The sequence below is a fragment of the Ursus maritimus genome, unplaced genomic scaffold (genome assembly GCF_017311325.1).
Source record: "Ursus maritimus isolate PB19 unplaced genomic scaffold, ASM1731132v1 scaffold_27, whole genome shotgun sequence".
In the NCBI taxonomy this organism is placed as follows: Eukaryota; Metazoa; Chordata; class Mammalia; order Carnivora; family Ursidae; genus Ursus; species Ursus maritimus.
Window position 1 is genome coordinate 34996187 of NW_024425230.1, and position 24601 is coordinate 35020787.

General features: G+C 53.8%; 1 protein-coding gene across 1 annotated transcript in view; it reads left to right on the top strand.

Moving 5' to 3' along the window:
* Positions 1 to 24601, top strand: part of ITGA11 (integrin subunit alpha 11) — a 111278-nt gene that overhangs the window by 21110 nt on the left and 65567 nt on the right. The window contains exon 2 of the mRNA XM_040643059.1: positions 10574 to 10685. Coding sequence (XP_040498993.1) covers positions 10574 to 10685 — 112 coding nt within the window. The remainder of the gene's footprint in view (positions 1 to 10573; positions 10686 to 24601) is intronic.

Consider the following 24601-nt stretch of genomic DNA (forward strand, 5'->3'; position numbering starts at 1 on the left):
TAAAAAAAAAAAAAAAAAAAGAAGCCTCCTGGACCCAGTGAGACCCTGAACATGAAAGCTCTTGTCCACCTCTGTACACATAGGAAGGCTTTTCAAGACGCGGGGCTCAGGGGGAACCTGGAACTCACCCAGAGACAATGTCTAGGCCCCCTCATCATACCCGCAAGGAAGTGGTCTGATTCCGATGTGCTCTTTTTCACCCATGTAACGTCCAAGAGGACATGAAAATACACATTGAACTGGGGCCCTTCCTGGGAGCCACTGATTCCCCTAGAGCAGCAGTCAGAGGCAGCAGGGAATGCAGGCTGGGGACACGCTGGTTCCCAGATGAGATCCCTGCCCCGAGCAGTTCCCCTAGACGTGAGTGGTGTGCCCCTTCCATGCAGAGGGATGACGCCTTTCACGGAAGCCCCCACACGAAGTCCTCTCCCTCCCTTCTCTACCAGTCTGAGGAGAGGGATGGCGCCTGCGTCCCCTGAATCCGCTCCTTCTTCTGCACTCCGTCGGGGGAAATCATTGCACCGGGCTACCTCAGTGGGCCTGTTCTGACCTGCACTAGACTGGGGTGGGGGGGTGGAGGACCAAGGATTTTGAGATTCCGTCCAGAGATAAGGTTCCCTCCTGCTTCAAAAGAGGGAAGGAAAAAGAAGGATGGTGCTGGGCTGGCGACGCTTGTGGTTGGAGGGCTATGATGGAGGGTGGACTCCATAGCGCTTCTTTCCGAGAAAAAGGCAGTGGGATGATGACTAGTCAGCAGAGAGACATGAAATCCATCCAGAAGGGCCGTCATTTTGTAAAGAAGCAAGATGCTGAGGAGTTGATTACAGAAGGTGGAGAACAGGGTGGTCTTTTGCAGGAGTAAAGACCCGAGTTGGGGCAGGTTTGCTCGAAAGCACCAGGGGGCCGTCAGGGCCTGGTGGTCAGACTGGCTTGGAATCCCCAGACCTGCGTGCCACCCCCCCCATCACAGCCCCCAATTCTAGCAGTGGGCTGGTCCCCTGAGTGCTGAGCCGCGGGGGGCAGGTGGGAGGGTGTCCCAGTTCACTTTCAGAAGTGGCTTGAAGCTGAGGGGGACCCAAGTGCTGGAGGGAGGGGGAATGGCCCCAGTCCCGGAAGCCAATCTGGCAGGGACTTGCAGGGCAATGGCCGTCTGCTTGCCCTCTTGGGGTGCGCAGGGCTCGTCTGCCTACTCTCCCCTCCGACGGGAGATGGATCTGGAAGTGAATCCAGAGGCGAAGGGTCACATAGACTCAGAACATTCCGACTGTCAAGGCTCTTAGACCACCCGGTCCAGCGTCCTCATTTTCAATAAGGGGAAACTGAGGCCCAGAGAGAAGTGCCTTGTTCAAGGTTCAGCCAGTTGCAGAAGCTAGGGGATACCCCAGTGCTCCTGATGCCTGGCCTCGTTCTACTTACCAGGGCAGTAGCTCTCAGGAGGTGGGCACTATATTTCTGAGTTGTCAGGAGCCCCTCCTCTGGCCTTTGACCTTGGTATGGTCCTCCAGGCAGTTCTCCCCAGTGAAGGGGTCCTTGCTCCCATTCCTAGAAGATCCCAAGGAGAGAGAAGCCTCAGTCATTCTAAGATCACATAGCCTTGTACTCAGGGAGTTAGTCCCCAAAGCCTGGCATCCACATTTCTGAAGTAAGAGAATTCTGAAGGGAGCCATGCTGTCCCCTGCCACATGCTCCCGATCTCCCTGGGGTTTCGGCAGCACAGTCCAGCGGCAGGGCAGGGCTGGGCTTTCCTGGAAAGGTGACCACACTGCCTGGACCCCCACCAAGGCCACCCCTCTGACAGCTGGGCGGGCCCGGCCACCGCAGCCAGGGAAGGGGGGCCCTGGGGCCTGGTCTCCAGGGTTCAGGCAAGGAGAGGGAGCTGGGCCCACACACTGGAGAGCGCTCCATGATAGTTCTCTTCCGTCCTTCCCTTTGGCTCGGAAATGCAAAATATGATCATTTTTGCCTGGAGAGTTCCCTTCCTACATGTGTTTGGCTCCGGCCAACGTTAAGATGAGTTTGCATTCCTCCACACGGCCGGGCCTCCAATTTCTAAATTGTTTGCAAAGACTCAAGACAGATGCTCGCGTGCCGACATCGAAGCTGGCTGTGTGTTTGCCCAAGAGAACCTTACTGACGTGCGGGGGGACGGGGCCTGAAATGGCAAACAGCAGAACCCTCTCAATTTACCGATGGGGAAACTGAGGCCCACAGAGGCGTAGGGACTCTCCATGGACACACGGCCAAGGGAGTGCCAATGCTGAGATTAGAACCCAGATCACCCCGCCCTGGTCTAACTTTCTCCTGGCCTCGCTTTGGGCTCTGCTGACCAGCTCGCATGTCCATTGGCCCACCCACATGACTGTTGACTCTGAAGACCACATGTCTTATCGACTTCGCGTCCCCACTACTGAGCATGGAACCTAAAGCCTCGCAGACCCACATAGATGTTTACTGGATTGAAGGACTGAAGGGAAAGGTCATGCAGAAGGCCTGGCAGTGAACAAAGATGGGCGTGAAAAAAAAGCTGGTGACTTTGCACAAATCCCCACCTCTCACCTAGCCTTAGCGCTTTCATTTATGACAATAAGTCAGGGTCTTAAATCTGATCAGGTGGTTCTCAAACTATGTTCCAGGACACCCCAGGGTTCCAAGGAATTGTCTTAGGACGCTCAGTGGGGGTGAAGAGGTACTCCTTGTCCCCCACTCCTAACCCCAAGCTCAACCTCTTGTGTCTGAATTTCATGTGTAGATTCTGTTCCCAGAAGCTGGGATTCACTGCAGAAAAATAAAGTTTGGAGACTGCTAGACTTAGAGACTTGATCTCTAAGATCTCTGCTTGCTCGGAAAAATAACATCCGAATACTTTCCCCTTCCCTGATAACAAATTTGCTACTCCTTTGACCCAGTGTCCAGTTGTTTGGGGGTGGGGGTAGGGGGAGGGGTTCATGAGCCCTGGCAATTGGGAGGAAATAAAATGAGGTACAGGAGGGCCCTTGTGCCGTGGAGGGTGTGTGGCTGCACAGATCTTACCTGGAGCCCAGAATCGGTGCTCAGCGTCTGTCTGTATGTCTGCTGCCCCCGTGTCTGCCTTCTGTGTCCTGACAAGGCACGGCAGCGAAGCTCTAAGGCTGGGTGCATGGCTCAGGTCATGACCATGGCTGGGCCACACTGCTCCCTGACCGGCTAGGACCCGGTCTAGCCCCGTCTCACTCTGGCCTTCCGCGTGAGCCCTTGCGAAGGGAATGATCGGATTGCTACCCCAGAAACCATGAGTCCCCACAGATCCCCAGCCTCCCTCTCCTGTGTCTTTGTCAATCACTCTATGAAACCGTTCCTTCCCCTTCCTGACTGTCCATCCTTTAAGAGCTAGACCAAATCAGTTACCAATCGTTACCGTAACCCCGCATAACAAATAACCCCCCAAAATCTGAGCGACACCCAACAATTATGTAGTTCATATGCCTGGCACCAGCTGACCTACACTGAGCTCTACTGGTCTGCCCGGGCTTGCTCATGCGTCCTGGGGATGGCCCATCTCAGCGGGGGTTGGCTGGGGCAGCTCAGCTCCAAATATCCTTCGTCCTTTTCCTGGCATCAGCGCGCGAGCCTGAGTGAAAGACTTCTCACGACGATGGCAGAAGTGCAAGTGAACAAACAGAAACAAAGTGTTGTAAGACCTCAGCTGGGAGCTGGCTCACTTTTCCTTCTGCCTCCTATGGCCCAGCCCCAAGTCAAGTGGGAACGCTTAGCAGTGTTTGTTGTACATCGTTGTTAGGCAGAGCTCAATAATCTACTTCAGTTCAACACATTTGACTGAGCACCCAGTGGGTCCCAAACCCTATGTTGGGAAGGAAGAGATAAATGGAACCCAGCCCTTGTCCTCCTATCACAGTCTTGGCACTGGGAGTCGATGTGGGAAACCCACTCTGCTCAGCGTATGGGTCTAACCCCACACTTAACGAGTGGAGCTATGGGCAGAGCTGCTTCCCGAGACAAGCTGGGGGGCCAGTGTGGTCGCCCTGTGGTTCGAGCAGCTACCCACGGGGAAAGGACTGCACACTTCTTCCACCTGCCAGGGGCTCCCAAGGGCAGAGCCCAGATCCCACCCTCCTGGGGGCTTCCTGAGGGAGCGTGTAGTTACTAGGTTTCCTAGAGGACAGCAGGACCCCCAGGGGCAGGTTCCCTGCTTCTCCCCAGAGCTGGAGGGCACCCCGGGCTGGGACCACCTTCTCTCCAGGACAGGCCTTCTTCCCTCCATGTGCTAGAAGCTTCTCTGATGAGGGGACCACGTGCTCCCTCCTCCTATCCCTACTCTTATATCTCACTAGCGCCTATCACGGGGGGCCTAGACTAGGGAGGGCCCTGGGGCCTTGCCAGCCATGCCCCCAAACCTGGCATCGCTTTCCTAGATGCCTGTCTTTGGAACAACAGGCTTGGGGCAGAAGGGAAAGGTGGCTGGTGGCAGAGCAGGAATCATCATACTTTTGTGGTTTGCCCAGGCCAGGCAGAAGGGACAGCAATGCCGATGGGGCAAAACAGGCAGGCACTGAAATCTCATTTCCATCTCACTTTGGAAATGTGTTATTTTGTCTTCCCCAGCCGCAAGGAGTCCACTTTACCATTTCTTTTTGCTTAAGCTAGTTTCAGGGTTCCCCCACACGCATACCCGCATCCGTGTGATCGGCGTTTAGACGTGAAGATTCTTGGGGCCCAAGTAAAACTGAGAAGAGGGAGACAATCCGAGAGTTTGGGTCACATTTCCGCCTCCCTCGCCCCCATCCCAGCTCATCTTGTCCAAGGAAAACGAAAGCGTTTGCTTACACAGGTGCGTTCGTGGCCCCGAGCAGGGCCCAGGGAGTGAGCGGAGGCCGGGGGCCGGGGGCCAGGCACACAGGGCTGCCGCGAGGTGTGCACTCTGAGGTTCTCCCGAGTGGCTGCTTCTTGCTGTCACTGCCAATCTGGTGCTTTCAAGGTCCTTGGGACTCTGGCCGCAACTTCTGGCACAGCTGGTCCCTCGGATCCTATCTGTTATGGTCAGGGGTTCACCGAGCAGCTCTCTAGCGTGCGGGATTTAGGGGAATGTTTAAGAAGCAGGGGGTGGGATGAGGTCCAGCCTGGGTGGGAGCGCGAGGGTGAGGAGTTCAAGTGCGGGGAGGGGTGGGGCTGACGGAGGAGAGGAGGTTCGATGGAGGCAGGTGGCTCTCAGGGCAGGAGTGAATCCCTGCCGTTCCTAGCCATGTGACCCAGCCGGTTCCCAGCCTGTGCCTCAGTTTCTTCATCTGTAAAATGAGAATATAATGTACTTCAAAAGGGTATTGGGAGGATGAATTAAATTTAGAACAGTGTTTGGTACCTAGTGGATGCCATCCGTGTTATTATCATAATCTAAGCGGCAGGGGGCTGTTAGGACCTGAGCCACAGAGCTGGGAGGTAAACTGAGGCAGAAAGAAGCCAGCAGGTTCTGGTTCTGAGCACAGATTCTCAGAAGGCTAGAAATCCAGCAGGCAAGAGTTCCTGTGGCCTCCGGGTACGGAATCAAGATAAGAAGCCACTCCTGGGTGTGGCCCTGAGTAGTGTAGACACAGGGAAGAGAGGAAGGCGGAGGGAGAAGCTACTCTGATCCCAGGAAGAGTGTGAAAGTCGCTATGCGCAGCCCAGAGGAAGGACCACGATGTAGCCGAGGTGTCATCAGACCTGGGCCTTGACGTCTGAGAAGGAAGGAAAGGCCTTCTAGGGCAGATGAACGGCATGGGCAAAGGCACTGAGGCAGCTCAGAGAACAGGGAACCTTGACTCAATTCACTTCCACCGAGATGTACTGAGTGCTTTCCACACAGTAGGCGCAGGTGAGTTACTGCCTTTGGTCTGGTCAACTGCCCTTCAAGGTGGGGATTATCATTCCCATTTTATAGATGCGTCAACTGAGAACCAGAACGAAGTAACTGACCTCGGGTCACCCATGAGAATGAAAGCTGGAGCCAGGCTTCTAACAAGCTCTCCCCGAACTAGAAGCCATGCTCCCTCCTTGTCTGGCCTCGCCCTCGGGGAGCCTGGGAGGAGGGTGGGAGGAACCGGGCAATTCTGACACCATCAGGCAGGCAGGCTCTTCTCTTCTCCTTCCCTTTGCACTAGGAACTCCTGCTTACAACCTCACCAAGGCTTATGCATTCCGTTTCCAGGCTGAGATCTCAGCTCCAGAAGCTTCCTGACCCCCCCAGCCCACAGCGGTCCCTGCCTTCCCTAACAACCATGGCCCTGTGGTCACAGGGCACTTACTCTCCACTCTCCTGTCCCTACTCTCTTCTCATCTGGCTCACCCCTCTGTGGTGTTCGGGGCTAGCCCCAGGCAGGGTGCTTCTGGCCATCCTGAGGAAGACAGGAGCAATCAAAGGATCACCCTGGCTGTGTCTAATTACTGTGATAAGAAGTCACCAGTCACCTATTAGCAAGTACAAGAGGCGATAAGATCCTTAGGCAAGACCTGGTGTCGTTGGGGGGGGGGGGGAATAGATGTGACATTTGTGCTGAGATTTGCTGGGGATGAGAAGTTCATCAGAGAGGCTCAGGCCGAGGAAGCAGCAGGTGCAAAGGCCCCGGGGTGGGAGGAAGCCAGGGGCATCTGGGGTGCAGAAAGGGGCCCCTGGCGACTGCCCTGCAAGGAGCCAGAGGAAAATGGACCACAAGAGGAGTCTGCAGAGGCCTTGGGACTGCGTGGAGGATTTGGGACAGGGCTGGGGCGGGGCAGGGCCGGGGGGCGAGCAGTGAAAATGGACTGACAGTGTGGACACGCAACAGCCGCCCCCTTGGCTCAAGTGAGCATTCCCCGTGGAGCTGTTGGGGAGCTGTCGGCCAACACTTGGGACTGGGACTGCCCCACCTGGTAGCCAGGCAGCGGCCTTCCCCTTAGCCTGGAGGGGTGCTCAAGTTCAGGGCCGTGGCTTCCATCCCTTCTTGGGACTGACTGGTGCTTTTTAAAAAGACAGATGTGCTTCTGAAAAAGGGAGCAGCAGCTGATGTAACTTTGGCCACGGTCCTCAGGAGAGCAGCCCAAGCGTTGTGGATCTCCCCCCTCCGTCATCGATATCCGGGGCAGAGAAGTGGCGAACTGCCCAGCCAGGCTCCCAGTCTCTGCAATCGGCCTGTCGATTCCCGTCAAAAACAACTTTGTTTTGTTTTATTGGTACTCGGGATCCATAAATGTCTGAGAAGAGTACGTTCTCCAAGCATGAAAGCCGTCTGCCATCAGAGGAGCGGACCAGAGGTTCTGTTGGGAGCCAAGGTCAGAGCATCTGACTTGACATCCCATGTAGGAAATCCATTCTCTGACTCCGTTTGGTCGGAAGCAAACGCCAGAGCCAGGGAAGAAGCCCTCACTCTGTAACTTAACGCCCCGGCCCTGAGGGTTTTTGTCCCCTTCCCTGTGGCCAGTTTCACTAATCCTTCCCCCAGAAGGTTGAGGATGGGGGTGGGGAGGAGACTGGACTGGTCCTAGACAGACCCCCAAGTGAGGGGAGGAGCACAGGGAGGCCTGCCTTCTCTCCATGTGCTTCTCCCAGCAGACCCCAAAGGCGGAGCACGTGGCCCCCGAGGCTCAGTAAACAGACTTTTCTTTCTCCTTTTCCTCGTGGAGGGGAGAGGGCATCCCAGCCCCGTGTGGCACCTGGTGCCCAACCATCCAATCAGTCGATCTCTATGACCACACACCAAGGGCTAGGTCTCTACTCAGGCCCTAAGTACGAGCAGTGAGGGGACAGCAGTGTCTCATGCCACTAAAGAGAACATGAGAATGTTATCAACTATCAGCCACGTGATAAGAAACAGATAAATATATAATATGTTTGTGATCAGTGCTCTCAGGAGAAGTGAAGAAGGGGGATAGAGAGTGACAGGGTGGCCTGGAGGTGGACGAAATGGCACTGAAACGGGAATGCCAGTGATTTAAGGGGTGAGCCATGCGGATAAGTGGGAGAGGAGCCTTCCTGGCAGAGGGAACAGCCAGGGCAAAGACGCTGAGCGGAGGCTGTCAGATACAGGAAGGACAAGGGAAAGCATGGCTGGAGCAGAAGGCTGGAGGGGGAAGACAGGAAATGAGGGGCAGAGAGAACAGTGTGGGGGCGGGGGTGGTCACATAGAGACTTGCGGGTAAGGAGCCTGGCTCTGACTGAGTGGGGTGGGAACCTGGTGGAGGGAATGGGGCTGAGGAGTGACGGGACCTCACAGGTCTCGGAAGGATCCCTCTGGCCGTGTTCACACAAGAAGCACCGGTAGTGGGAAGACCTCAAAGACACAATTTTTGGCCTTATTTTCCCTGGCCCTCGCCCTCCGGGCCAGGAAATGGTGGGGGGAGGGGGGTCCTGAGAGCCAGAATGTGCCTTCCTCTTATTCCGGGCCACCTCCTGCTGCTGAGGTCAGACACCGAAAGAGCAGGACCGGGACAGCCATGGGGTGTCTCCAGGGGGCACCAGGGAGCCAGATAAAGTGCCGTGCACAATCAGGGCATGTGTGTGGCCTGTGCATATAAATGTGTGTGTGTTGCATCTGTGTGCGCAAGCGTGTGTGTGCGCGCACACAGGTATATGTGTGTGCGTGGGTGTGTGCATGGGTGTGAGTATGTGTGTCCGCTCCTGGGACAGACTTGGAGTTCTTCATCTGCAGCTCCACTTCTTCACCCGCTCTTTACCCACCTCCCAGCTCTGCACAGGGGACACTAGCGTCCCTCTCTCCTCCATCACGTGCCCTTACTGGCCAAGACCGGGGTCCTCTTCCCTGAGGCTGCCTGCTGCTAACCCGGCTGAGAAGTCTGGTCATGGTCTGGGCCTTAGAAAGAGTCAAGTTCTCCTCTTGCCCCACCCCCACTCTGGGCCATGGCACTAAATTCATGTGGCAGATTTGGAATCATGAAGACGGGATCGGCGGCTACGTGGCAACTTGCTGCCGCTGTCCTCATCCATAGCAGGCCCTGCTCATGAATCACAGTAGCCTTGCCCACTGAACACAGACCTGACCTCAGAATCTTTCTTAACTCAGTGCTCTAGGCAGCACGAATTATCAATTGACATTAGCTACATCTAATATCCCTACTCTAAGGTGTTCCAGTTTGCCCTCTGGGACTCGAATTCAATGACTCTAATGATGAAACTGTATCCATTTGCAGAGCAAAAAAAAAAGTGCAGAAGTAACTGCTTGTTCCTGTACGATAGGTCTCTTTCAAGTAGGTACCCCTGGGCATCACCCTCCCACACTCAGCCCAGGGGTTCAGTGTCCCCAGGAAAGCACGACGGGAGACTCAAGGTACAAGCCTCACATTCAGAGTCCCTGTCCAGCAGGCTACCCTTTGCTACCCACATCACAAGGTTGTCGTGGAGGTCAAATGGTAACATACATGTAGATGTTCTTCGAAATGCAGAAAGTGCCCTACACATGAAAGGGTGACAACGACATTCTGTCTAGTCTGTTCTATTCTGCTGTTTGTGTTTCACTAATCTGAAAGTTTGGTCTGCTGATAGCATCCCACCCCTGAAATCCCATGAGTCCCAAGTTTGGTGTTTCTGTTAGTGATGTTGGGTAAGGAAGCCAGACGTGCCCTGAAAATGCCTCGTGGAGGGAAGTAGTCAAAGGGCAGGCATCTGAGGTCCTGGTTCTTGGTGCTACCACTGATTTACTGTGCACCCCTGGGCAAGCCTCTTAACCTCTCTGGGGCTGAACCCCCCTCCCCCCCGCCAAATGCAGATGATGCCTGTTTATTTTCCCAAGGTTCTGTGAGGGAAAACAATGGCAGATGTGAGAGACCCAGAAACCCAAGCGACCATGCGGCTGTGAGTTGTTCGTTGCGATTTGGCACAAGAATGCCAAAGGCTCAACACCAAGGCTCTCCAGCAGGTGGAATTGGTTCACTGACATGTGACCTAACCAAACAGGGAAGACTTTAAAGGCCAGGGTGAAAGGGTCAGGGGACTGCGTCTCTGCTTCATATCAGCTGCTCCAGCCAAGCAGGGACCCCAACCGAAGCCGGGCTGAGCTTTGCAGATTGGTTCAGAAGGCAGTGGTGAACCAGCAGTGTTGAGCTGTGGCCATTAGGACCCCAGGCTGGGGCGGCAGGTGGGAAGTCAGTTCCTTGACTCTTTAGCAGGCAGAGATGAGAGGAAGGGGGAGAGGAAAGAACAGGAGGGAGAGGAGGAGGAGAAAGGAGGGAAAATAGAGAACACAATGGAAGAAGAGAGCAGAAACTAGAAGCAACAGAATTGGAGGTAGGAGTGGTGGAGGAGGAAAGGAGTAGTCTTGTCCCCACCCCTACCATGAGACCAGGAATCCTCGGAGGGAGGGACCTGGTCTACCCAGGAGTAGATTTTATGCCTCCCCTATCAGTTTAGGGCTCTCACAGGGCAGGGGCTGGGCCTTCTCCCATCAGACCATGTGCTCCTCTAAGCAGGGACTACATTAACCATTTCATATGGGGGCTCCCCCAAGGACAGGGGAACATACTCCTCCCACAGCCAAGACCTGCCAGTGGGGCCCATCAAGCCATTGGGGCCCACACCTCCGCCTGCCTGACTACCTTCTTCTCCCCACCCCAGGCTTCACAGACACCTTCAACATGGACACCAGGAAGCCTCGAATCATCGCTGGTTCCAGGGATGCCTTCTTCGGCTACACGGTGCAGCAGCATGAAATCGGCGGCAAGAAGTGGTGAGTGAGAGCTGCCACCCCAGCCAGCCCTGAACCTCCCCATACCTGGCCCCTCTAGCAGCTGCCCAACGTGGCCCTCACACATACAGACACCCCCACCTCCAGTGACTTGACTTCCTGTTCCGGCTGCATAGGGTCCACCTCAGGCATTCCACAGCAGGCCCACGGTCTTCTCATCCGAAAAATGGGGATGAAAACAGCACAGGTAGCAGGCATCCCAGAACCAATAGTTACTATCTGTCTTTCCCATTTGTTTATTTGTTTACTCTATTTTATTTTATATATTAATTATAGTTATTTTGAAGTCCTTGGCTAACTCCAATATTGGAAGCATCTCTGGATCTGCTTCTAGTGACTTTTTCGTCTTCTGATTATTGGTCACTTTTTCCTGATTCTTTCCCTGTTCCGTAATTTTTTAATTTTATTCTGTGTTGAACATTATGAATGGTACACAGTGGAGGCTATAGGTTATGTTACCTTCCTTCAAAGAAATATACATTTTGCTCTGCTAGGCAATTAAAATACCAAGGAAACCACCTAGATTTTACCATGGCTCAGCTTGGGCCTTGCTTAGATCATCTTATTTTGCCCTTACTCCTAGGCTGTGGTCTTTATTCCTAGGGCATCTGGGATCTCAACTAAAAGCCCACAGTATTTATTAAGGTTTCTCCATTCAGACGGGAACTGTACCCCAACATCTCCCAAGCACTGGACAGCCTCCAAAATCTCTTCCCCCAGCAGCTCTTCTCTAATAGATTTTCTAGAGTCTTCCACTATGCATACACAGCTTAGGAGTCAGCCAAGGATCCTGGGGGGAAATTTTACCAGAGTTTTGGGGTCTCTTTCTCTGTGGCTCCTCCTGCCTGCCCCCACCAGATCTTAATTTTAGCCCCCAACTCTGATCACTGTTTCCTCCACCCAGCAAGACTGCTGCTCTCTGGATTCCATTCCCCTGTGCCAAAATAAGGAAAATGGCTTCATGGAAAGAGCTAGACTGAATATGGGTTTAGCTGCTATGCTTCCCTTTTTTCAGGTACTGAGCTCTGTGTTGATTGCTCTCCAGTGCCTGAAAATAGTTGTTCCATGTGTTTTCTGTAGCTTTGGTAGTTGGCTTGTGGCTACAACCGAAAGTCCTCTTTCATACTCTTTCACCACCTGAGATTTCACGTCTCTGACCATTCCTTCCCATCACTGCATGAGACGCCCCATAGGGTTCCATATTTCGTTTTTTATAACGTTTATCAAACTGGATAGTGATTGCCTGTTTTGTTGTCTTTTTTCCTAAAATAAGGTAATTAGTAGATGCTTGAAAGAATGTGCTTTGAAAGACTAAATTAATGATTTAAGCCTCTCTCAACCAGCCCAAATGTAAGAGGCATGGCGTCCACACTCTGTACATGGTATGAAGGGTTAAGGATGAAATAGAACTGGCTTTGGCAAGATTGAATTTGTTTTGACTAATATTTGTTTATTAAGCTCTGTTAATAAGCTTTGCTAGACTCTGCAAAGTATTAGTATGGGTAAGACATGGTTTCACTCTCAAGTAACTCACAGACCGTTTGAGGAGGCCACATTTCAATATCCTTGAAATAATGAAAAAGTACAAGACAAAACACAAGCTGGTGTTCATTATGTTCCTCTTTGTGAGGCCACTTTCTCCATGAGGCTTTCTGGATCTTTCTCGAGCCTAAAATGGCCTGACCCTTCCCAAGCCCTCTCTTCTGGTGACAATATCACTTCCTACCTTGTGTTGGAGTCGCTTGGGCCCATGGCATATCTCCCCTCCTGGACACCGTCTTCATCTCCCAGAACAACGTCTTGCTCATAGAAGAAACTCAGCCAGAGTTTGAAAGGAGAAATCCCTCTGCCTGGGCTCTCTAGGAGGGCTTCATAGAAGAGGGGCATTTCAGTGGGGTCTCAGAGGATGGGCCTAGATGAGCAGAAAGGTAGGATAGATTCAACTCCTGGTCACATTTGCTGACCAGGGTGCATCATGGGAGGGGAGTGGTATTGCCCTGGAGCCACTTGACCTTGGCTTGTTTTCTGCCATTGCGGGGCTGGGAGAGCCAGAGTGAGGCCTCAGAGCGCCAGGGAGCCGCAGCTCATGCAGCAGAACGATCAGGGGCACACGGGACCCTTCAGGAATCCCTGTCCTCACTGCAGGGACACCCCTGCTCATCCTACTTCCTTGCTTCCCTCTCTGCTTCCCTCCACCCCGGCCGCCATTTTTCCTGTCCTGTAGGCAGCATCCCAAGAGTTGTATTCAGACATAAGCCCCTGTGGCTGTGGCTCATAGGAGAAGAGGTTGATGCCAGTGTCATTTGGGGGGCGCTGCCTGGAAATGATGCACAAGAAGGGCCCCAGTGGCGTGTGTTGATTCAACTCCATGCCAGGAGACACATCAAAGGAAAGACGAGTGCGAGCGAGGGTTTGCAGTCCAAAGACAGAGGCTTGGACGGAGACCTTGGGAGAAGCTCTCTCTGCCTCCCTGCACCTCTATTTGCTTGCATATAAAATGAATAGGGACTTACCTATCTCAGGGTGCTGGGCAAGATCACACCCCAACTGTGAATGTGCAGAACAGGAAGTGGGGGATTGACTTGCTTGCAGTCGGCAAGCGGCCAAACCCGAAATCGGGCCTCTGGCAGCTTGGTCGGGAGTCTCCCTCTGACCCAGGCTCTTCCTGCCTCCTGGGTGTGGACCTGGCTCCCAGCGTGGTCTGCAGTTCCTGCACCTGCCATGAGGCTGGGGGGATGCGTGTTTTCAAGAGCTCCCCACGAGACTCTAGCAGGGGCAGGGGGGCTCCTGGGGATTCCCATCTCCGCTGAGGGGAGGGACGTGCCAGCGGGAGCATCATTCCCCAGCCCCTGCCCAAAGACCCAGGTCCCAGCCCTGCCACAGAGGAAGCCCCACAGCTATCCTCCGCCACAGGCGCCGACGAGGCCTGGCCCCCATTTCCCGAGGCTGTGCCTCCTCTAACGTCAGGGGCACCAGAGCCTGATGGAAACAGCTGGAGGATGAGGGGACAGAGCCAGTGGGGATGGCACTTTATTTTCTTAACCCTTTGCCTCCCGCCCATTGCGCCCCCAACTCCAAACTCACACTGGCCCACGCTGGTGGACACAGCGCTTCAGACATCTTAACAGCTTCCCACAGGCCTCGGTTTTAGCAACAATAACAAATAACAACACGCACAGACCCACAAAAAGGAAAAGAGAGAACAAAACCCTCTTGCACTGAGCATTCTCTGCCCCTGCTTCTAAAGCTCTGTGTATTTTCAGAGAAATTTAATCCATGTGTCTCTACTGCATGTACATGGAAATCAGGAAATCAGTTGGTTTTAAGACCATTTGATGCCCCAAACGCCCCAGGGCAGGGTTTGTGGGGGGCCTCTCCGAGCCTCTGGTCCCCTAGAGCAGGAAGCCTCCTGGTGTGGAGGGAAAACAGAGCTGGGCCCCGCAGGCTCCCAGTTTGTCATTGAAGCTCTCAGCCCTGGAGCGAGAAGTCTCAGCTCTCAACAAGGCAGAGCATTTCACTCTCTCCCCTTGAGGGCATCGGGGAGCGGGAGCCCGACAGCCCTAGTGGGCTCCGCGAAGGGACCCCTTTGGAACTCAGTGGGCTTTAAGAACAAGAGGGCATGGTGAGTTCCCTGGGGCGCAGGTTCAGGGACATGAGCAACTTGTGAGAGAAGTCCGCCGTCCCCATTTTACAGGTGGGGCAACTGAGACGCGTGAGAGAGGACATCATTAGTAAGGGTCTGAGCCGGGTCTGGAGCCCAGATCTCATTAGGCCCGAGGGGGCCCAGAGCAGAAGTAGCCCCAGCCCGGAGGCCAGCTGGAAACTACAGGCTTCCTCGGCGGTGCCCCACTGGCCCCACTGCTAGCCGCACGAGAACCAAGAACCCAGGCAGTGGGGTCCCCAGCACCCAGCACTAGCAGATTCACAAAAAGGTGCTGAGCCCAGCCAGGAAGGGAGGGTGTATGCTCCTAGAAACCCATTCCCCGATGTCAAATACCAAGAGAGGGCACACAGAAAGGATGGTGGGAATTCATGTGAGGAAGAAAGTTCTGATTCAAGAGGCGGAGGGAATCGGGAGAGGCTGTGGAGGAGGGGGCTTCCAGACGGGTAGGATTTCCACGGGCAGCATGCACATGGGTGAGAAGAATAGAACTGGAGGGAACAGCATGCGTAGCTGTACAGAGGTGGAAAAGAAGAGGCCGCATTTAGACAAAGGACATGGTCCCATGCAGCTGGAGGAGAAGGTGCAGAAAGCCAAGCAGTGAGGCCAAAGCCTGGGGGAGAGGGGCGAGGAGAACACTAGAGCAAGGGGACTGTGTCTGGGAGGCAAAGGAGTTTTAGAGAGGGAGAGTGGGTCACCAGGGGTGTAATTTTTACGGTGCTCCATTTGGCTGCTATGTGGAGGAAGGACCTGAAGGAGCAGAGCCTGGAGCTGAGGCTGGTGGGAAGGCTATGGAAGTCTAAAGTGAGCGGAGGGTCTAAGGCCTGGGGCTTGAGGAAGGGGCCTGCTTTGTGAGTGTCACAGCCTAGTTCATTCATTCATCCTTGAGAACCTGGGAATTCCATGGTGAACAAAACTGCCAAGTCCCAACCCCGATAGAGCTCTTCCTCTAGTGGGGCGAGACAGGTTGTTAGTTGGCCCGTCATCTGTCCAATGGTGATCCGGGCAACAGAGAAGCATTAGGCAGGGTAAGGGGGCTTACAAGTGGGGGGTGGGAGGGAGGTGAGTGCTGCCACCTTATGCAGGCCTCCAAGAAAGGCCTCAATGCTAGGGTAACAACCATCAGAGACCCAAAAGAAAGGGAGAATCTGAGACAGGCATGGATACCTGAGTAAAGAGTATTCCAGGAGGAGGGAATGGCGAGTGCAAAGGCCCTGAGGTAGGAAGATGCTTGGAATGTTCAAGGAACAACGCGTGTGTCCGGAGTCGAGTGGGCCAGGGCAAAAATAGAAGGAGGCAGATGAAACAGGATGAAGGATGACTGAGAGCAGATCTTGCTGACCAGGAAGCCAACGAAAAGGCAGAAAAGCAAAATCCGGCAACAGGAGACCGACTTCAGGGGAACAGGAGTTAAGCTTTGGTCCCATTGGTTTAAAATGTCCTAGGGTCATCAGGTGCATGTGGCCAGCCGGCAGCAGGGGCTGGAGACCTTCAGCTTGGTGGGGAGATCACGGCCAAGACTCAGATGTGAACTACATTCACAGAGGAGCGTTCAGAGAGAGGGAGGGGGCTGGGAAAAGAACCCTAGGGTGCCTGCAGGTGTGAGCGGGGAGGAGGGAGAGAGAACCGTCAGAGGTGGGGCAGGAGGGGGTGCAGTGTCCCAGAGGGCAGAGGAGGGGAGAATTGCGAGACGGGGGGGGGTGGGGTTATCCCGGAGTGCCCCTCCGAGAAGCAGCGGGGGGCCCAGCTGGGGACCTTGCAGCGCTGGGCAAACCCCTACAGCACCGGAGCCCTCACGACGGACTGAAACGCTCATGATGTGCGCTTACGTACACAGAATAAGTGCAGAGCTCTCCCAAGGACTCACTGCAACGTCCGTGAAGTGTCTGAGTTACTCTAGAGCAAGTGGGCCCCAGAAACCTCAGTGGGCACCAGAGTCCCCTGGAAGGTTCGTTACATGGGACCGCCAGGCCCCAGGTCCAGAGCTTCGGAGTCAGTAGGTCTGGGGTGGGACCTGAGAATGCACTTCTCCAGCAAGTTCCCAGGGGCGGCTGGTGCTGTCGGTCTGGGGACCACACTCTGAGAACCACAGACCTAGAGATCTCTGTTCCTGGTATCTTAAGCTGATGACAACAGGCAGACACAAAATGACCTGAACTGTGTAAGGTGCCCTCATGTGTAGGGAAATGGGGAGCCCCGAGTCAGCTGGCGATGGGGCTTGAGAAGACCTGTTCACACCTCACTGTCATCCCCGGGCATCCTCCTGTCTCTCTTAGCCCTCCCTCTGCCTTCTCTTACCTTTCTGGTTTTTTCCTTCTCTTTGCCCATTTCCTCTTCCTAGTTTCTGGATTCCCCACCCTGCTCCTTATTAGGTGATATCTATCCGAACTAAGTTCTAATTGGGGTAAGGTGTTGATGGTTGGACCGTCTCAGATACCAAGAGGCTCACTCATGATAGAGTCAGGGGTGGACTGGAATATATCCGCAAGAACTGGGTGTCAAGCCTAAGGCCGGGGTGCCCTCTGGCCCTGCCATTCTCTCCTCTCCCAGCCGTGGCGGTTGGTTTCCAGCCATTCATCGATGGCCCCTTCCCTTGGGGTTATACCAGGTCTCATGGCTGGCACAGGTGTCCTGCCTGGACACGTAAATTAAGGCACAGTGAGGTGGCTTTTTACTAAGGAGACGTCTAAGCTGAAGAGCCACGCAGACCTGGGCTCCCTTCCCTGCTCAGCCACTTTCCAAGCCAGGGAAAGGGAGCACCTTACAGCCACTTCCTGGACCTCGGTTTCTTCATCTGTGAAGTGGGCATGGTGATGCAAGCCCAAGGGAGATGGTGGTGAAGTGTCAACTGCGGGCAGATTTTGCTGAAGTTAGTTCCCCACACTGGCCTATCGTCCCCAAAAGGATATGGTGTCCGGAGAGAGGTTTCGAGGAAAAGGGCCCCCGTGACTGTTGTTTGGTCAGAAGGACAGGTCTTCTCCAAGCCCATCCCTCCTCCTCCTTGGTGCCCCCACGGGGAGTCAGGCCTCGGTGGGCCTCAGCCTTTGTTGCTGTAGAAATCGCACTGAGGAGCAGCCTAAGCTCTTCTCCTGGCTCAGGCCCCCAGAGCAGGCTCCCCGCACCGCAGTGCAGAAATGTCCTCTGCCATTTTCCCTTGGAACAAATAAAATCCGGTACCATGACTCATTCTGGTTAAAGAATAAATCGCTGCAGAAGGGTAGGAGGAAACCACCCAATGCACCAGAGAGAGGAAGAAAGAGAAAAACTGTGCTCGCGGGAAACGCTGGCCCGGGGCCTGGGCCCAGGCACCCAGCAGACCCTGGCAGGCAGCGCGTGCACCAGAAGTGCGTGAGCTCAGCGGGCTGGAGCAGCGGAAATCCAGACGGTTGTCCTTGAGGCCGGGGGCACCTTCAGGCCCTTGGAGACCCAGAGCAGCGCTCGGAGCCGCCAGGGAGAGCCCGCAGCAGGATTCTGCGGCCCTGCGTGCAAGCGTTTACCCGGCTCCTCGCAGCTCCAGATACCATTTCTCTTCTTGCCTTGTTCTCTCTTCCTCTCTCCTTTCTTTCTTCTCCTTCTCCTTCCTTTTTTGTAATGCCAGAACCACACAAGGAAGTCCCAGGACTTGAAGAGCATGTCAGCGAGGGCTCAGACACACACACACACACACACACACACACACACACACACTCACACAGCTGGTCAACCTGAGACAGGCGCTGAGGCTGGTCCTCAGGGTCCCAGAACAACCTTAGTGCTGAGCTTGGAGAGGCAGGGAGCCAACCATTGCATGCTTTGAGTGTAAGTGGAAACATTGAAAGGAAAGTCTCCTGGTTACTAACCCCCACGAAAGAAAATAAATTTAATTTGGGCAGTTCAAGGAAGCCTGAGGGATTTGCCAACTCAGCATCTTCTCCAACCCCCACTTACCCCTCAACGCCAGCAGCGCTCCTTCTGGGACCCCCCCGCCCCCCGCCACGTACGTCCTGGGTCCAGTGCAGGACAGGGAAGGAGGGCTTCTCACATGAAGTGGAGAACAAACTAATGCGGAAATTCACTCCATCTTGAGAGTGGCTTTCTCTAATTTCATAGATTTGAACGTTCAAGGCTGATTATTAATCGCGCCTTCTCATCTTATCTGCAATTCTCACAACTGACACTAGGGGGAGCAAGACTGGTCGGTAGGAGCTCCCCACGTCAATCATCGAGGCTCCGGTTGATGCTACCGCTCAGGGCTAGCCCGCGCTTCCATGCCGCCCGGCTATAAAATGTGAAAGACTCAGCTCCTTATTGAAACCCGTAATTGGAATAAACATGTTTTAAAGTTATATTCAATTATAAAAACAAATCCGTGTGCTCTACGTGCTTTCTCTCACTAAGCTTAACTGTGATGGACCACTGCTTCCCCCAAGCCTTGCTTTCTCCAGGCTTGGATAGAATACCTCCTTCTCACTTTTCCTGACTACTTCGGGAAGAATCAAGGGCTCCTCAGGACTTCAAACTCTTTCCAGTGGCTCTTCTCTTCCACACAGCTGCATCCCTCAGACGCACGGCCAATGGCAAAGGCTTGTCGTTGACTCGAGACCATCTTGACAAGGTTGCTCTTGCCTTCTGTGGAATCTCTAAATCCTCTCCGCTTTCCTTCTTGAACATTTATTCCTGGTTGATCTTGGATGGCTCACCCTGAGCCCGTAATGCAGACAGACACAGAGAGTTGTAGAAAAAGCCAATTAAGAGAAGTAGCAGAGGGTTCCCAAGTATAGGGCTCCCCTTTGATTCGTCTTTGCTTGGCACAGATCCACAGAAGGAGAAGGGGAAGATGGTTCTAGAAGTCAGGTTGTGACCTACCCAAATCTCAGGGAAGCCCTAAGCTGGACTTTCTGGTGGTAAAGAGCCTGGGGACAGGGGCCCCACATGGGAGAGGTTGGTGGGAGGCTGAGGTATGGGAGAGGACCCTGCTGCAGGGAAAGGCAGGCAGGCAGCAGGTGGGGGTGGACAGGGGTCTGGCCCCACGCTGGGTGCCAACTTTGCAGCACCAATTCCCCTCGGCACTGTCCTCTCTGCTTCTCCCCAACCACTGAGCCAGGGATTTTGCAACCCAAAGGGGAGGATGATTGCAATGATGTAATGACAGACTCTACCCTTCAGTGGTTCAAGGGAGTCTGCAGCCTCTTTGCTTCTTTATGGCTTCTCCGATAATAATGCTGTAAGAAGAGCCATTACTCACAATCCAGAAGGGAGAGGAAGGAAATAAATCTGAGCTTTGAACCAGACACAAAGTACTTCGAAGGACTGTGCAGAGCCAATAATTCCCTGATGCAACTCAGGGCTGGCCTCTGTGTGTCCCGCCCTCCTGTGCCCAGATACGGGGAGAATGAGGCCACGGAGCTGCCTGCCCCTTAGCCAGCCGGGTGACTTGGGTTAATATCCGAGGAAACACCTAGCACAATCCCAGACACATGATCAGCTGCCCCCAAACATTCATTTATGCATGCATTAGTTTATTAGCTTGTTCATACGAAGTGCTTTGAAAGTCGATGTTTGTTAAGTAGTGTTTGTTAACTGTTCTTTTTTTTTTAAGATTTTATTTATTTATTTGACAGAGAGAGAGACAGCCAGCGAGAGAGGGAACACAAGCAGGGGGAGTAGGAGAGGAAGAAGCAGGCTCCCAGTGGAGGAGCCTGATGTGGGGCTCGATCCCATATCGCCAGGATCACACCCTGAGCCGAAGGCAGACGCTTAACGACTGAGCCACCCAGGTGCCCCTGTTAACTGTTTTTTGATTGGGTATCCTGTCCCCAATTCTTATGTGGCCTGTTTTCCATTATCTCAAAGCCTGGTGATCACCTGATAATAAAATTCAGGGGTTCCAAAAGCTGGCAGAGCAGAATTGCCTGCAAAAGGTTTAAAAAGAATACAGATTCCTTAGCCCAGTCCAAGACTTACAAAATCAGAATCCCTGGAGGTAGAAATCTATACTTTCTAAACATCCCCACAAAAGTCAGATCCCCAGCCAACGTTCTGGAACCACTGATTTAAGAGGTCTGTGAGTTCTCATGGACTCATGGGTTAGCCTGTTTCCAGGCTTACTTGGAGAGTGACCTTCAGTGCCTGAACCCAAAGGGATGGCCAACTGCAGGAATTTAGAGAGCCTGGAAAGTAGGGGGGTGGGGCCCGGAGGCTAATCTGATCAGAGGAGAAATGCAATGGTCTTCAAGCATGTAGGCATCTAACCATCTGTCTACACTTCATGTAGAGTTTTAGGTAGAGTTCTCTACACAAGCAAGGGGAGAAGGGGGGGAATTTGGGGTGTCGAGGAGATGTGGGTGGGGAGGAAGAAGGGGGATGAATGGCGCGAGCCCAGCCGAGGAGGACCCCAGCCCAAGCCCCGTGAAGGCAGGCACTCGTCTGTCCATCCCTGGCCCATGGAAGCCTTTGTCACAGCAGATGAATCAGACTCACGCACATCAGCCCGGCACCATCAGGACGCCGCTGTCATTCCTCCCCATGGGCCCCAGTCCCTCTTCACCTGGGTGACACCTATGGACCTTGCAAGTCTCCATCAAGCAGTTGCCTGCTCCAGAAAGGCTTCCCAGGTGGCTGAGCAAGGGCCCTTCCTCTGCGCCCCCATCACACCAGTCCCCTCTCCTAGCGCTGTCCTCCACCCTGCAATCAAGGGGTGCAGGTCTCTCAGCCCCCTCTAAATTAAGGGTGTGGACTGAGCTCCATTCAGCTTTCCATCCTCAGTGCCCAGCTCCTAGTGAGCGTTCAGGGATTCCTTCCTTGGCCTGAATCTGCCCAAGCTCTCATTTCACAGGTGAGGACACAGGCCCAGAGAAGGCAGGGGGCTCCCCCAGGTCACTTAGCCCGCCTGGGAGCAGATCGGAATTAACCAGAAACACGTCAATAAGCCCCAAACTGAAAAGCAGCATCTGCTGTTTTGTCTCTTCTCCCCTTTTCCTCTGTCCCCCCAAGTCCAGTGGGCGGAACGGGCAGCGGACTCAGTAGGACTAACGAGTATCCCAGCTGTGCCTCGGCCTCTTCCCAGAGCCTCTGACATTCTCTGGGCCTTGCTTTCTTCTTCAGCCAGATGGGGATAAGCTCTTGTGCGCTTGCCTCCCCAGGCCCTGGGGGCAACACCATGAGCCGTGGGCTGTGTATGCTGGTCACATTTTGAGTATTACCAGCCTGATCGTGAGCCCAAGGAAACAGGTCTGCGCAGGAGGGAGAACGGGGGCTTCCAAGGCCCCTGGCCCTGCTACCGAGAACAGACGGAAGAGCTGCCGTGACATTGAAACCATACATTCCGCTGAGCAACATCTGCCCAAACTATCGGTGTGTTTACATATCATTTTCCGAGGAAAGAGTTGTTATAAAACTGGGGGGAGGAAGCAAGTCTGAGCGTGACTTAGAAAAGCAAGCAAGTTTATGGGACATTTTGAAAAGAGAAGGGGGGATCCTTATGCTCCCCTCTCCGAAGGGAGACCAGCCCACAGCCCCCTTCCTGGGGAGCGCCAGGTCAAGGGCATTCCAAAGCTGGTGGCCCAGCTGCAGAGGGGGCCCAGAAGAGCTCAGCTCTGCTCCTACCTACCTACACCCCAAGAAGCAGAGTGAAGATTCAGCTTGTCTTTGCAAAATGAGCAGTGCCCTCCAGCTGCCCGTCTGCATATTCGCTCGACAAACCGTTATTAAGCCGAGATCGTGTTCAAAGCACTTTGAGCAGCACCGAAGGGGAGACTTAAAGGTGGATCAGGGTCTCACTCTCTGCTCTCTCGAGGCAAATTATCTAAAGGAGAGAAAAAACAGTCAGGAGGGATAGAAACAAAGCTTCATGGGAAGTGAGAGAGAACTTTCAGCTGAGAGATCAAGGAGGGCGTCCTGGAAGAAGAGGCACTAAAGAGTGGATAGGAGGGGGCAGGTTCAAGAGTTCAGAATTAGGGGACTGCACACACACAGGCAGGAAGGAGAGTTCCAGGTCTGGTGAGAACTAGGACAACTGGCGCCGGGAGACTTGCATGCGGGTGTGTGAAGGGGAGGGGCGCTGAGCTAAACGGCACAAGCTGGCCACTCCATTCTTCACGGTCAGTGGGTCAGGTTCACGTTTCCCTTCCAGTGGGCTGAGATTGTCCTTTGCGGTCACCTTCCCTCACTCTTCCCTCTTCTGCAACTTCGGAAAAAATGCTTTTGGATGTAAGCTGAGGTGGACCCAGAAGTTTCCAGGAACAAAGCAGAAAGCCAAGCTTGTGAAGTCAACAGCTGTGATGATGCTTGTCAGGCAGGCTCTGTGCCCAAGACGACAGGGGCTGGCTCCAGGGACCGCCTGCACAGTAACAGGCACGGGCTTTGTCCCCACTGACTGCATTGCCCCAAGCAGCTGCTCGCGCATGCAGGCTTGTTTATTCATTAGCATTGATGAAAGGCTGCACCTCCCAGCTCTGTCCGTACCCCCAACGAGCAGCCGGTCCTCCGCTAGCTCTGTTGGTGGTGGGATCCACCATCGGGAAGACAGATCCAGGGAAGAGGCCTGTCCTGAGCTCTTTGGGCAGGAGATTTCAGCGTCCTGGCACCCAGACTGGGGGGCCGTGAGCTCTAGGTATCCTGTCCCTTTGACCACTAGGACTTCTCACCCCATGGGAGGGGGCACAGTGAGAGAAGGGTCAGAGTGGGACCCAGGGCAGGGGCTCTGGGACCAGGTCTAAGTGTGGCATTGATAAATACTGACATGGAAAGTTGTTTGAATATAAAATAATTAAGTGAAAATAGTTCGCTACAAAACCACATATGTAGAATATTCCATTTTCCAAATTTGCTCCGGAAATGCCTGGAGGGTTTTCTACACCCCTGTTGCTAGTGGTCATTATCTATAGAAGGCTGGGTGAAGAAGAAGGGGGGAGGCTTGCATATTATATTTTGCACAGTTCCGCACTATGAACGTTAGACCGCAAGCATGGATCACTTATGAGTTAAAGTAGGTGTTTCTTATGTGTTTTCTTGTGACCAAAAGAAACAAATTAAAAAAAAAAATTCTTGGACCATTTCTGCACAGTTAAGAAGGTTGCCACGGTCATGATCCCCAGATGTTGTAAAAATTCCTGGGACACACGTGCTTTTTCACATGTCCCCAGGGCCTCATATCTGCTTCCTGCCTGAACATCTGGGAGCTTCAAGAGTGGATTCCTGGGCCCTGTCTCCAGCTGGCTGAACGAGAACGTTCTGGAGGTGAGGCCCAGGAATCTGCACTGGTAACTCCCCAGGTGACTCTGATGACCAGCAAAGTCTGGGACCCCCCCCTAAAACCCTAGTAGCCCAGGTGTGTTCGGTCGCATTCAGTCGATGAGAACACTGAGGCTCAGGGAAGTTAACAGCCTTATCTCGGGTGTTCGTTCCTCCAATAGGGTTTGTTCCACTCTCCCAGCTGGATGAGCAGGTGTTGGGACCAAGGAGGACCTGTAGTCAGTGGTCCCAGATTGCAGGCTATGGGATTACAGTCATCCCGCTGAGCCGGGTGATTGGCAAATTCATCCGACAATTGTATTTTGGGGACCTACTCCATGCCAGGCACTCTCGTGGGTGCTGGGGTGTCTAGAGATGCAAACCTGACCAACAAGGTCCTCACCCCCTTGCAGCTCACATTCTACTGGGGGATAAGGATGATGAACGGGGAGGAGGGGGCGCCTGGGTGGCTCAGTCGGTTAAGTGTCTGCCTTGGGTTCAGGTCATGATCCCAGGGTCCTGGGATCGAGCCCTGCATCAGGCTCCTTGCTCAGCGGAGAGCCTGCTTCTCCCTCTGCCTGCCACTCTCCCAGCTTGTGCTCGCTCTCTCTCTCTCTACCAAATTAAAAAAAAAAATGATGATGAATGGGGGGGGAAAGAAAGGCATCTTCAAGGGCACCTGGGTGGTTCAGTTAGTTGCACATCTAATTCTTGGTTTCAGCTCAGGTCATGCTTTCAGGGTCGTGAGTTTGAGCCCCACATCGGGCTCCATGCTGAGTCCAGAGTCTGCTTGAGATTCTCTCTCTTTCTCCCTCCGCCCCTTCTGCTCATGCTCTCTCTCTCTCTCTCATAAATAAATCTTCAAAAAAAAAAAAGGTGTCTTCAGAGAGGGGGAAGTGCTTTAGGAACCTAAGGCAGGTGGTGAGACAGGAGGGGTGGGTGGTCAGGAAAGACCCCTTGGGGGAGGTGACATTGGAGCTGAGCCCTAAGTGACAGACCAGAGCCACCCTGATAAATGTGGGGACAG